We start from the raw sequence: 12,915 nt of genomic DNA, 5'->3' as shown, positions 1-12,915 counted from the left end.
ACGCATCGTTCTTGTTAGGCAACCTCTAAATTTCAACAGCCACAGAAGATACATAGGCCTTCACTAGTCTGTGTTTGGTCTCAAAGCACATTACAATTATTCAGTGAACACCAAAGGCATTAAAAACACTCATTAAAAACCCAAACAAGCAAACAGAAAACCATCTGAATCTTAGACAGTAGCAAGTTCCAGCTTTCTTTTGTACCTGATCAGACTACTTTTATGGTATCTGGCAAGAGGTGTCCAAGATGACCTTTACAGGATTTTCCCATCTCGGTGCCTATGATGCTACTATTTTCCCTGTGTCAGAATGAGTGAAAGGTGTTGTGATGCTGTTTAATAAACCAGCACAGATATTGACTGCAGAATGCATGCTCCTGATGCGAAGGCATGTGAATTACAAAATATCCTAAATATCAGAGAGCTAAAGAACACAGCACGAGTGTGCAGTACGAACAAAGATCACCATAAACAATGCTAACCAATATGTAAGGTGAAAAAGCAAAGCCAACAAGCCTTTCATATATTTCTTTTAAGTAGCTCCCAAACTATTAAATACATAACCACCTTTTAAAACATACCAGTTTCTTTATTCTGGCACATGGAATACATATGTTTCTTTATTTTGGCACACAGAAGGAATGAGGTAAGGGTGACTGATGAAGTCTCTCAGCAACTTCAAATTCTGAGCAGTGTTGATAGTACTGCAGACCGCAACATCTGCAACATGAGCTATATCACTGTGCATAGAAGCTATTTGATGCAATACATCTCAGTTCTCACAGAAGGATGACATGTTTGCAACACCAGGAAAATATTCTCTTCAAAAATATTTTTGTTCCTTTTAAAAGAATCTTGAATGCTATCCGAATAGCATATATATGAGCATCTTCATACAAGACTGTGCTTACAAATAATAATTGTGTTAACATGGGAAATATTAAACCCACAAGTTGAACATTTCTTTCCTTACATATCATTTTAATGAACTGCTGAAAAAATCTCTTTATTGTGTGATCGTCCCTAACAGAAATGGTGCAGGAACTCCAGGCACAATCACATTCCCCTTGAAGTAACAGGGAAGTCTGTCATTCATTTAATATGCTTTAGAAAAGAAAAACTGCTTGCTGAGTCAAGAGGGAGAAACTGCTGTAGTTGTTTTTACGAAGAACATGCTCTTGCCTTTATCTACAGACTGCAAATAGCTATCACTAAGTTTCTAAGAAAATTGTATTACCTTCACTATCAAGCCCTTTGAGTCAACCATCCATATCCTTTTGACAGCTGCATCTTTAGATACTCCTTCTTTTTCCATGGCCATGACAATGAGGTTTGCTATCCCCAGTGCAGCCTGAAGGAAAAAGAAAAGAAGCATATGAAACTAGAAATGAAAGAAATCCCTTGCTGTCTTGTTTCCTCTAACCATTATTTTAAATAAATTATTTAGTTTTATTTAACCATAAAATTGAATTATTTTTTTCATGAAGTAAATCCTAATATTTGGTAGTTAGAAACCATACTGAAAGGTATAGATAAATCTTAACAGCATTTGCAGCGTGGATAGCATAACAAACAAACTCTAATGTTACAACTAACACTTATTCCATATAATAATACCAAAATAATTAAATATTCTTTCTGCTTTGAAGGGTTTTTTTTGTTCATTAGATTTTTATTTCAGAATTTAAACCAAGGGAAACCACACTGCATGCCAGAAAGTAAAATACAGTCCTAAATGGACTTTTGCTCCTTATCTTTCTTTAAAATGTCCATCAAGAAGGTAAGCCTCCTTTTACCTTGTTCATGTGTTTTGTAACTCTAGACTTGGCTGTGCTCCCAGTGAAAGCAGGGGCAAGAAAAAAATCACTTACCAATATTTTGCTGAAACATATCATTCTTACTGGATTTTATATTTCATCCAACACACCAAAGACAGGTGTAGATTGAAAAGCAGGCAACAAAATGAACCAACAGACCACTCAGTATTTTGGATTACTAACACATAAATTTTAATGGGGTTGATTCTGATTCTTGTTCTTCATTACTCATTTTCACTGAGAATCAAGTGAGTATGATTCCCCTATTTCTACCTACCAGTTAAGAAATAGGTAGTTTTATTTAGGAAATACTTAGTTTATTTAGGAAAGAGCTTCCCAGGCTGGAATGATATCTACCATTATCTCTTTGCAGCAACAGGCACACTGACATTACTATTACTACTACTAAAATAAAATAAAATAATAAGAATAATAAAACATTAGACCATAGATTCATGTCTGTTGAACATGGAACAAAATCAGGGGAAGAAACTTTAGAGACTGACAATCTTGGTGTAAAAATGTGTTGACATGCACCAGACATGGATGCAAACCATTCTGAAAACTACAGACCTGATCTCAGTAGCTGCAAATTTTGAATCTAATTAAAAATACCTGGACTACACAAAGCTGAGTTATTCTACTGCACCAATCAGGGGGTTTTGTGACTATGAATAACATTTTTCAAAAGCCTTCGTGGGACTGCAGACTTACCTCATCTACAATGCGTCTGTCATCTGGTATGTAAGTATAGCCTTCACTTGTGTGTCAGTAGCTTAGAAATTTTTATTGAAAAACTAGTATCAAAAACTAAATGCATTAAAATCTTCAGAAATAGATGATCTTGACACATAGAATACTAAAGAGCTGTATTTAATGACAGGAAAAATCAAAGGGGAACTGCTTCTTACTAAATAACACTGACACTGGTAAATATTTTACTTAATTTCCCTTTGGCTGCCTGATTTTTTTGTTTGCTTGTTTTGTTTATATTGAGAGCAGTTCAGTAACTTACAGCTCAAGAGCTAAAATCTGAAGTAATTAAGAATAGATCTCCACAAAATTTCTTATAAAAAATACGAGGCCTCACTGGATCGTCAGAGAGGACTTTTTAAAGTTTATGTTCAAATTAAAAACAACTTTTAGCAGGCTTTGGTGATCATTCTGCCCATTTAATCTTCTTGTGAATTGAATACATATAAGTTGAATCAATATTAAGAAAATATTTCAGACTAGAATTTCTGCTGTATAAAAGCACATACCTCTCCAGCTCCCTGGAACAGCACTGTGTGATCTGATAGCCTGTTCTTAGTGATACGCAGAGCTGCAAGAAGACCTGCAACAGCCACAGATGCAGTTCCTGAAAAAAAAAAAAAAAAAAAAAAAAAAAAGTTTATCTTTGATTAGTCTAGAAACAATTACATGGATTAGGCATACATTTTAAATATTTTCACAGCATCTTTCAGCTAAAAGATACAAATACGCAGGCTAATATGGCAATATTCAGTGGAACTGGAATTTTCTGTTCTTTTTTTTTTAATGAAAATAAAATGCAGGTGGGAATATCTTCAGAGTTAACAGTAAAACATGGTAGGTTGATTCTATTGAATAGGTGTCATGACTGGCGCAATCAAACTGTTTCAAAATATTCTAGTTATTCTCTTTTTCAGAAGGAAAGGATGGGACAGCGCAGAAAGAAGCATATTGAAGGACTCCAGATACTGGAAGTTAAGAATGGTCTCACTATCGAAACAAATACCTGCACTGATCCTACAGGAGGTGACCATTCTTCAGAGTTCTTGAGAAATGGCAATCCTGTGATGGCTATAAACCTTCACTTCTCACGTAGAGGTTGTCAAGTAGACAAGCAAATTGTGAGCATTTACAGAGAAGCCAAGGGAACCAAAAGAATAGGACCAGCTTATTTAAGACACTGACTCTCCTACTGCATCTGAAAACCATGAAAATTTCAGTCCACTGTGAAAGGGGTTTCAATTTATCAGCCTCTAAAACATAAGAAGTACCTTTTAAATCTGTATTTGAATAACACCACAGGAGAAAAGGTTAAAAATTAGTTTTATGATTTAGCCTGCAGAGGCCTTTCTTCTCTAAATCAAAACTACAGAGAACGAGAATTGTCTGTCTTTGAATAGAAAGATTTTGGTCCTCATTGTGAGAAACACCTAATAATAAAAAGTAGGGCAATAAAGGGACCTCAAGCAGGCATCTAACCCAAACTTGTTCACAATGACAGGACCAACAATACCTCCGTTATCTCTGACAGATCTTTGTCTAAGTTGTTTCTGTCTCCTGAGAACCTCTAGGATGTCCTCAGCAAGCTATTTCAGTGCTTCAATATCCTTTTTGTTGAAAATATCAAATCCATTTTTTTCCTCTTCTATCTTAGCCTCTTATCGTTGGAAAACCTGACACCAGTAGTTGAAGACTAACGGTGTCACAACCTGCTTTTCTTACGGGGAACAATCCCAATTCTTCCACCCTTTCAGAAAGTTATGCTTTCTGAAGCGCTCATCACTCATTTCTCTCCTCCGGACTTTATCCATTTGTTTTGTATCCTTCTTGAATTGCAGCACCCAAATCTATACTCAGTATTTTGGATGGATCATTGGCACTGCTGAGTCTAGCTGTCAGCTTCTGTCATGCTGAAGACAGCTGTAGTCAGCAGCACCTGATATCTGGCTATTCAAATGCACAGACCAGTTGCACCTTCTCCCCTGCCAAGCCTACTGGGAGGAGGAAGGCCTTCTTCCCTGGATACCAACTCCAGGTACCAAGCTTACATATTTCACACATTGACACTTTGTCATTGTCACTAAAGGCCAGACACTAAATGGACCAGAAGAACCCTTATTCCTGCAAGGAACTTGGATCCATTAAATACTGAAATCACACCCAAGAAAGCAGATCAGTTATCAGCAAGTTCACATATAAAGACATCCTACGGACAGGGATAGGGTGGTGTGGTAGATGATGCCAGCATAAAAGTTTTGCTAAAAGTGTTGTGTTTTTTTAGAGGTGATTCTGCAGAACCAATAGCAGACAGCATTGATTTAATCAGGACTGAAAAAGCCATATCAGCCACTAACAATTAAGGGTTCCAAGTGGAAAAATGGGTTTCAAGACTCCTTGAAGACTTACAATGCCCATCTGATTCAGAGAGAGCCAAACCATGGAAATATGAACAAGGGCCCTAAGAATTCCCTCTTGTTCAGTTCTGGGAAAAAGAAGGGAACTCTTCTTCAGGCAGTGGCTATCATTGACTGACCCAAGGCTATAAAATGATTTTGAGAAGCCTTAGGTAACGTGTGGGGAGATCTGCTGGATCCTGAAACTCTGTTTCTGATCACCATGGCACTAACTAAAATAACCTACAAGCCACCTCATTGCTTTTGAGGGGACGGCTCATGTTGCTACAGATTTTTTCCTTCAGAAGTGTGAAATAGGTATAACTAACCTTCCAAAAGCACCTGGCCCAGAATCTGCACGTTGGACATTTGCCTTCAACATGCAGCTCCCCTGCATGATGTGCTTTTGCTATTTAGTCTTTCTCACAAGCAAAGCCAAGTTTAAAACTCAGCTGGCAGTAACCTCTATGCAAAACTCCAGAAGATGCTCAAAACAGGTCTTTACAGTGTGGGCACACAAACCACAAAGTGTCAAACACAGGTAGCTAAGGATCTGAAAGAACAGCAGTAGTAAGGAACACAATCTTGGGTAAATCTCTCCTTAAAAGACATCATTTGGGTGTTGAAAGCTGCCTTTGAATCAGTGGCTTATAGGTTGGATTATCTAAATGGTTATTTAAAAGAAAATGGTTGATTAAAAAAAATAGTAAAATTTAAGAAAATGTTTTAAAGCTAGAAAGTTTGTTGTAGAGTCACTTTGCTCACCTGAACAGTTCAAAAAAGTGTGTCTGTAGAGCTTTAAAAAAGTTTCTTATGTGCTTTGTGATTATGACTGTTCCCTTCGATCGTCAGGAATACAGGACACCTTGTTCTTAGCCCACTTAATGTTTAGACCATATAAATTTGTCATTTTTAGTCATTTATATTACTTGCTCGGAGCTGAGATCATTTACTCTCTTCTCCTGCAATTCTTAAAAAAATGAAATAAAATAATAATAAAAAATGGTTCCTCTGAGGCACGGCTTCAGGAACACCAACTGTAAGGCTGAGACGCTTCCCCACCACAGTGTCCAAGAGTTAGCTTGGTTCTTTCCCAGACGAAATTAAGTCTTCCTCTGGAAAGTGCCAAATTGGCAAAGGCCAACAATGGCAAACCAGAGAAGTCCGACCGCCTTCTCAGTTTCCCTTGGTACTCTACCAAACAATCCTCATAACCTTCAATAAAACCCCATCCTCTCTTTGGATGCCAAGTGCTTGCTTCTATTTTATGTTACACAGCTGTGTTTGCAGGAGAGAAGGAAGAAGCTGACATAACATGGCTTATCCCTAAAAGCATCGATCTGGCCTCCTGAAAAAGCAGTCTGTTTCCAGCCCCCGAAGTCCCTTCTGTCAGGCAGGAGATGGCCACAAGTCACGGCCACCTCACCAGAAGTGCTCTTGGAGAGCTGGGAAAGTGGCTCTTCAAGCCACTTTCTGGCAACGGAGGAAAAAATGAAACCCTGTAAATTTGTAGTGAATGGGAACACTGGGATCATGCTTATCTTTGTGGCTGATGTCCTGCTAGGTTTGTTAGCTGGAAAAATGAACAGCAATTATGTATGAGCAGTCAGAGACTTTTACACATTTTACTACAATACCATTTTGTGTTTTAAGGAAAAAGAGGAGAGTTATTAAAAAAATTGAATAAAACACTATTTTGAAAGTCAACCAAATTTTGCATAAATTATTTGCAAGGTATTTCAGTTATTGTTACCCACATGTTCATTATCAGCACGATTCAGAACAAATTTTAGGAGAGCAATATAGAAAGGTTTTTGTTGCTCATGAATCACCATTTGTACAGAAGAACTGCTCTAAAAATGGTATTTTAAAAGTACTCCACGTTGGTTTTATTCATCCATTTGACTCTAGAAAGCATAATGACCCCGTTTATTAGAGCACTGAATTCTCTATCACCGCTTGCTGCTGGCAGCAGCTGTCATCACTCCTCATCAGCAGCTTCCCTTATTCTCATTCCTCATGAAAGAGGGGAAAGCTGGCCACGTGAAAGGCAGATCTGTTTAACCGGAACTGCTCTGACTAATGGCGTGACCTTAAATTTCACCGTGAATACCGAGTCGAGGTATTGAAAAGAATCAAAACGCAATTCACATCCAACTGCCAAGGCCTAACCGGTTCTGGTGAATGTTACGGCTCAGAAACAGAATCTCGCTGCTTTTCCTACTGTCATCACTGTATGAAGGAGAGAAACTTCTTTCCTTCCCTCTCCCACAGAGCGTAGGTTAAACCCACGGTGTGCAGAATAAAATGGACACTGTTCAAAGGTACTGTTTTCACATTTCTAGAATAACCATAGCAGGTTTATCAAAGGAGAGTATTTTTCTAAAGAGGTGTAAATTTAGATGTGAAATTTCAAAGTGTGCTATTTTTTATCAAGTCTTTGTGTTCTGTCCAAGATGCTCTAGCCTTGCCTGGTACTGTATGCAGTATCATCGAGCATGAATATGTCACAGGAAATCCTAGAGACCGCAGCCTTTTGGGGCTGGCACAGGGTAAATACTTTTAGAAGGAGCAGACTTCTTTCAGCAGATGTAACAATTAAAGAAAAAAGGAGGGAAAAAGGCCCAAGACACAAGGATGGAGAAGTTATTTTTTACTGCTTGCAGTTTAACTTAAATGAGAAATAAATGGTTTATGGCACTGAAGTTTTTTGAAAATGTAATCAAATACGAGCATTTCCTTCATGTCATTTTCTCTACATCATCTTTAAAAGCCAGCAAACAGAAGGAGAGGAAGCTTTGCAGCACATCCTAAAATCTGAATTATTCATTCTTGACTAAAATATTAGGAAGTGGTAAAACTAAGACTCCTATTTCGCAGTACACAACATAATGGAAATCTTATGTCAACAGTGCCATTCTTCCAAATAACACACAGTGCCAGAAAAAGAAAATGCATTCCCCTCTTTTACTCCTTCTGGGAGAAAAGATGAGAGTAAATATCCTACCTAAAGGGTGTGATCTCATTTACTAGTGGGGTGAAGGCTGTGGGTAGCTCACATCCCATAGAAATCCAAAACCCTGATGTTTTATAAGGCCCTTTCCAGATTCATCCCCGACACGCAGCCCGTTCAGCTGAACTCCCGTGCGATGGCTTTGACTCTTCTCTCCACTCTCTTTGCTTCCCTCCCCTGAGCACGGTGCAGCAGTGCCCGTGTCCCTGCTCTCAGTGCGAAGGTAAGCAAGGGCGGAAGGAAGCTAGCATTGCTGCAAAGCAAAAGGCCCTTCATTTAAAAGCTGGAAGCTCTCTCCTTGCCGTAAGCTGGCTTTTCAAAGCTTAACACACACAGGGCCTGATGCTCTGCCCCACACTGCAGCACAGAGTGCAAAGAGGGGAAGTTTCCAGGAAAGGAGAAACGGAGCCTTTTTAAAAGAGCAAATGTTTGGCATCTTCGAAAAGGGATGCAGCTTGGGGTCTCAGATGGGTAAGGTCATCAGGGCCCTCTGCAGGTCATTGGGTCCAAGCCCCTGCTCAAGCAGGGACACCCAGAGCAGGCTACCCAGGACCGTGATGAGAAAGGATTTTTCTTCACCCACAACAAGAAAAAAATGAAAGAGGGGAATCCTCGTATGTGCACATCCTTGTATGTGTACAAGGAAAAGCATACAAAACCTAAAGCAGGAAATTTACTTGAAAGCACGTTGATTTCAATGTGAATTTACCACCAAGAAATGGACAGTTGATATCACGAATATACTGGAAGAAAAATATATTTCACAGAACCCTATAGTACATGTCTTAATAGGGTTTCTATTTTTTTAATTTAAAAAATCCCAAGGTTTGATTCACTTGGAAGTATATTTCACCTCATATTAGGAAAGAGTTTTTGCACTCTTTTCACTTAGCATCAGAGTTTCAGACATGATATCAATGCTTGAGCTATTAGATAGCGTATAACCAGCATTTCCCAATTTTTTGGTCAGAGAAGATGTTTGACCCCCATGCCCTTCGAAACAACAAACTCCAAACCATTCTTCCATTTGATTTCAAAGACTGCAATTTCCAGATACTAAATGAATCATTTTCAATGTTAGCATTAAAAATAATTAAATGTTAAAAAGGAGAACACTTTTGACAGGGAAATTCAGATTTGTGAGAATTGCACTGACTTAATGTTAAGTTGGACATAACATAACTTTCGGGTATAATTTTCCTAATTATTCAAATGTCAGCCTGCTAAAAACTTAGCTTATATTTTAGATCAAAACACAGAAGCGAGATAAAGTAAAAATCTTAAATTGCATGTGTTCAACATTTTTAAGGTCTGTTGTTTTTAATAAAATGTTGGTGCAATTAAACAGCACAGCTGTTTAAAACAAATGACATCTAAAGTCACGATGAATGCTGAAGTTATTTGCGTGGAGAAATTACACTGTACTGAAATTATTTTTGTTGGCATAAAATACAGGTTCTGTGCCCATAACGGAGGGAAGCACTGCACAGTGAAATCAGGCTATATTGCCAAAATAAAAACTTACAGAATTATACTGCACGCAGCAATGTCTTATATAGATTGACTTATACTGCAAAAGTTTGTCATTTTCCATTGAGGCAATATTAAAATACAGGGGTGGGGAAAATCCAAACAATTAGCTGAAACAACTGGCCTGTATAGAGGCAGAAAGGCTAGAGAAATTTACACCAGCATTTCAAATTTGTCCACATCTTTGATGACTGAAAACAACTACCGTGTGATGAGCGTTGGGAGACCCCATGTAAAATAAACGCACAGCTCCTAAGATGTGGAAACTTGCCTTAAGCCACTGACTGTGCTTGAGTAGCAAAAATGCTTTCAGCAGGCACTCCAAAACTCAGATGGGAGTGGAAAGGGAGCACTACGGCATCCTATTCTGCCCGCAGCTAGGTTTTATAATGGCTACGAAGCATTGCTCCACATTGCAGAGGCACTCAGGAGTAAGGTGTGAAGCCACCCAGCCTGCCACAGCTGCAGAAGCACAACTGCAGGCACCCAGGTTGCTTCCAAGCTCATACACCACCTGCCACCTGCTCGGGCACTAAGCAAATGGATTACAGGTTTTAGACTCTGTAATTCTGGACTTGCACATGTGACTTCTTCTTAAACCAATTTTAAGAGATTTGTCCATCATCCATGCAGCAGGGAGTGGTAAAGATTAGTTTCTCCGAGGGGATTTTCAGCCTCCTAAACCATGGATCCCATCCTCCCTCCTTCCAGGGAGGCTCACCAAGCAGAGAACATCTTCCACCTTAAAAAAACAGCTTTGTTTTGTGACACAAGCCCTGCTTCATTTTCTGCCATTGGTCCATTCCAAGGCAGGACTTTGAGAGAGAGAGAGAGAATAAAAAAAAAAAAAGTCTCATATCTTAAAGAAAACTCCACTCTGTCCTTATGGTCCTTCCTTCCTAAATATATTGGGAGATAAAGTTATCAACATAACTTAATCGAGACACTTAAAATTTTTGTAAAGCTTGACATTAAGGTATTTCTCCCATATATGAAATTGCTATCAAAAACAAACCAATGTTGGAGAATGCTCTCGAATGATTAGAGAGCCACATAGATAAAGGGATTTGTTTTGAAGGGTTTCACTGATTCTCATTTCCAAAAATCATATCCTCCCTGTTTCAGAGAAAAAAAGATGAAGCAAGCTGACTTGTGGCCAGAATAAAAACAAGCAAGAATCCGAGAAAATAACTATTTTTTTTCGTAAAGCAACATCATTGTTTTTGTGATCATAAAAATATTCCAAAAACATAAATATGAAGAAATTATCATAACAGACGAAAAAAAAATCACCACCCATCCAAAAACCAAAATGCTCTCTAGAATGATAAAGCCGGAGTAGTTTCATTATTCTTTCTAATATAGAGCTGTTGAAGTCGGTCACAATTCTTTTTCCTTGAGTACAAAATTGGGATATAGAAAAAGTCACAAAGCTTTTTCCAAAGAAAAGGATGTGATAGAGACAAAACTATTTCCAGAAATTCTTGAATGTGCCTACAGGCTACCCTTAATGGCCAGTATTTAGTGATTTTATATGATCGGTGTTGGCAGATACTTTGGCAAATGCTCTGCAATGGCATCAGTCAGGGGCATGGCCCTACAAATAGCTCCGAGCTAATGGAAAACAACTGCAATTGTCCAAGTTACTACTTGCTAATAGGTATTCGGCTTGCCATATTTTCTTTCTTTCTTTCTTTTTTTATAGTGCCTGGAAAAAGTCAGGATCATATATCAGCTTATTTTTAAGATTTGAGTTATGTTAAGATATCACTAAGGTATATGGAAATCTGATGTCTGGCTATCCTATGATTGTGAAAAAAGCTGCAAGTCTTTCTATGAACCATCAGAAAAACTAACTTATTTCTATCCTTAAAGTAGCTTTGTCTCAGCAGATATTTGGACTAAAAGAAACTGTTTAATATGTTGTACAATCACTATCTTTATAAGGAGATGGCAAACAACATACAAAATTCTCCTTGCTTGCTTTTATTGTCCTTATGCTACCTGTCAGGTTTACTGCTCTAGGGGTAGAAAATATAATTTGGAAACAGAGAAGGCCAGTCTTTGAAGTATCCTGGAAAAAAAATCACACCATTTAGAAAAGGAGAACCTTTAAGAAGGATTGCTAAAGAAGTTCGTACCACCTACCCTCAGTAATGTTGTCAAGGTGAGAGATCCTTAGGCTTTATACACTTGGAACAGAAAGAGCGAGAAGGGAGAAAAGATAACTGGATCTATATTTGGTCATTATTCTACCGCCACGTTAGGGGAGAAGACGACATCCTACAAAAAAGATGCTGAAGGTATTTATGGAGATAGGAGGACCAATGTCAGAGCTAGAGCAGGCTAAATGCATCTGCTTTCACCTGCTGGAAGCTAAACAAGCATCAAGGCTGGAGATCAACAAAAAGTCCCAAATATAAGTCATGAAAATGCAAGAAGACCCACAACCACAAATCAGATCACAGAAACTGAATAAATTTAAAGACTCTACGTGGCTGCACTTCTAAGGAATTCATGAGTCCCTGAAATAGAATGACTCAGGAATGACTTCAAAAAAACTCAAGCACCTAATGCTTGACTTGAAGTGTCACTGTTAGAAATGAAGATGGTTAAATTCCCATTTTTGATCTCACCAGTACCAAGGACCTCCCTTTACCCATGAAATCGTGAGGGGACAAGAGGCAGCAAAGGTCACAGGGCCTACCTGTGGTACCTCTCTCCAGTTCTGAACTCAAGGCTCCTGGCAGGGATGGAAGTGAGTGTGCTTAAGTTCCTAGAGATAGTTATTTTCCAGAGCTCTTTTTCTAACAACAAATTGGACACGAAAGGAGTAGCTTGTCTCTCTTCTTGGGAGCAAAGGTACATATGAGGCCTCTCTATGCTGAGCACGGAGGCAATCTCCCTCACTTACAGACCTAGGCAAAACCCCAAAAGCCACATCAGAGCCCAGTCAGACAGGCTCTGCCTTCTGCTGTTGACTTTCTTCATCCTAGGTCTTTGTTCTCATGCCAGATCTTTTCCTTTTGCCCTCTGCTACAAATGACTCAGATGGGAAAGCAGTCATTTTCCCTCTAATACTGAATGCAGCCCTGGGAGTGCAATGCAAATCAGAAAGGTATTTAACTGAGCTGTCAGTTTCAGAACTGAAATAAAATTTGACATTTACCAAGAAAGCTCTGTCACACAGAGAAATAGTGGACCAGTTGTCACTGGAGTGATAAAAAAAACCTGAGGGATGTACAGTCCAGGCTTGAACTTTGACATTTTCCCAAAGATCTGAAGTTAATAATTTATATGAGAAAGCTATTCACACACTGAACTATTAAAAAAAAGAAATGAAAAAAAGAGCGAACATCTAAATAAAGCATGAGAGGGAAAATAAATGAGGGGAAAGGTTAAGAGCAAA

At 38.6% G+C, this 12,915-nt stretch overlaps 1 protein-coding gene across 1 annotated transcript in view; it reads right to left on the bottom strand.

The window, feature by feature from the left end:
• Positions 1-12,915, bottom strand: part of ME1 (malic enzyme 1) — a 174,823-nt gene that overhangs the window by 21,593 nt on the left and 140,315 nt on the right. Inside the window, exons 8-9 of the mRNA XM_035321390.1 lie at positions 3,080-3,177; positions 1,238-1,351 (exon numbers count right to left, since the gene is read on the bottom strand). Coding sequence (XP_035177281.1) covers positions 1,238-1,351; positions 3,080-3,177 — 212 coding nt within the window. The remainder of the gene's footprint in view (positions 1-1,237; positions 1,352-3,079; positions 3,178-12,915) is intronic.

Source organism: Oxyura jamaicensis, chromosome 3, assembly GCF_011077185.1.
Source record: "Oxyura jamaicensis isolate SHBP4307 breed ruddy duck chromosome 3, BPBGC_Ojam_1.0, whole genome shotgun sequence".
In the NCBI taxonomy this organism is placed as follows: domain Eukaryota; kingdom Metazoa; phylum Chordata; class Aves; order Anseriformes; family Anatidae; genus Oxyura; species Oxyura jamaicensis.
The sequence above is the reverse complement of the archived record's forward strand: the minus strand, read 5'-3'. Positions and strand labels throughout refer to the sequence as shown.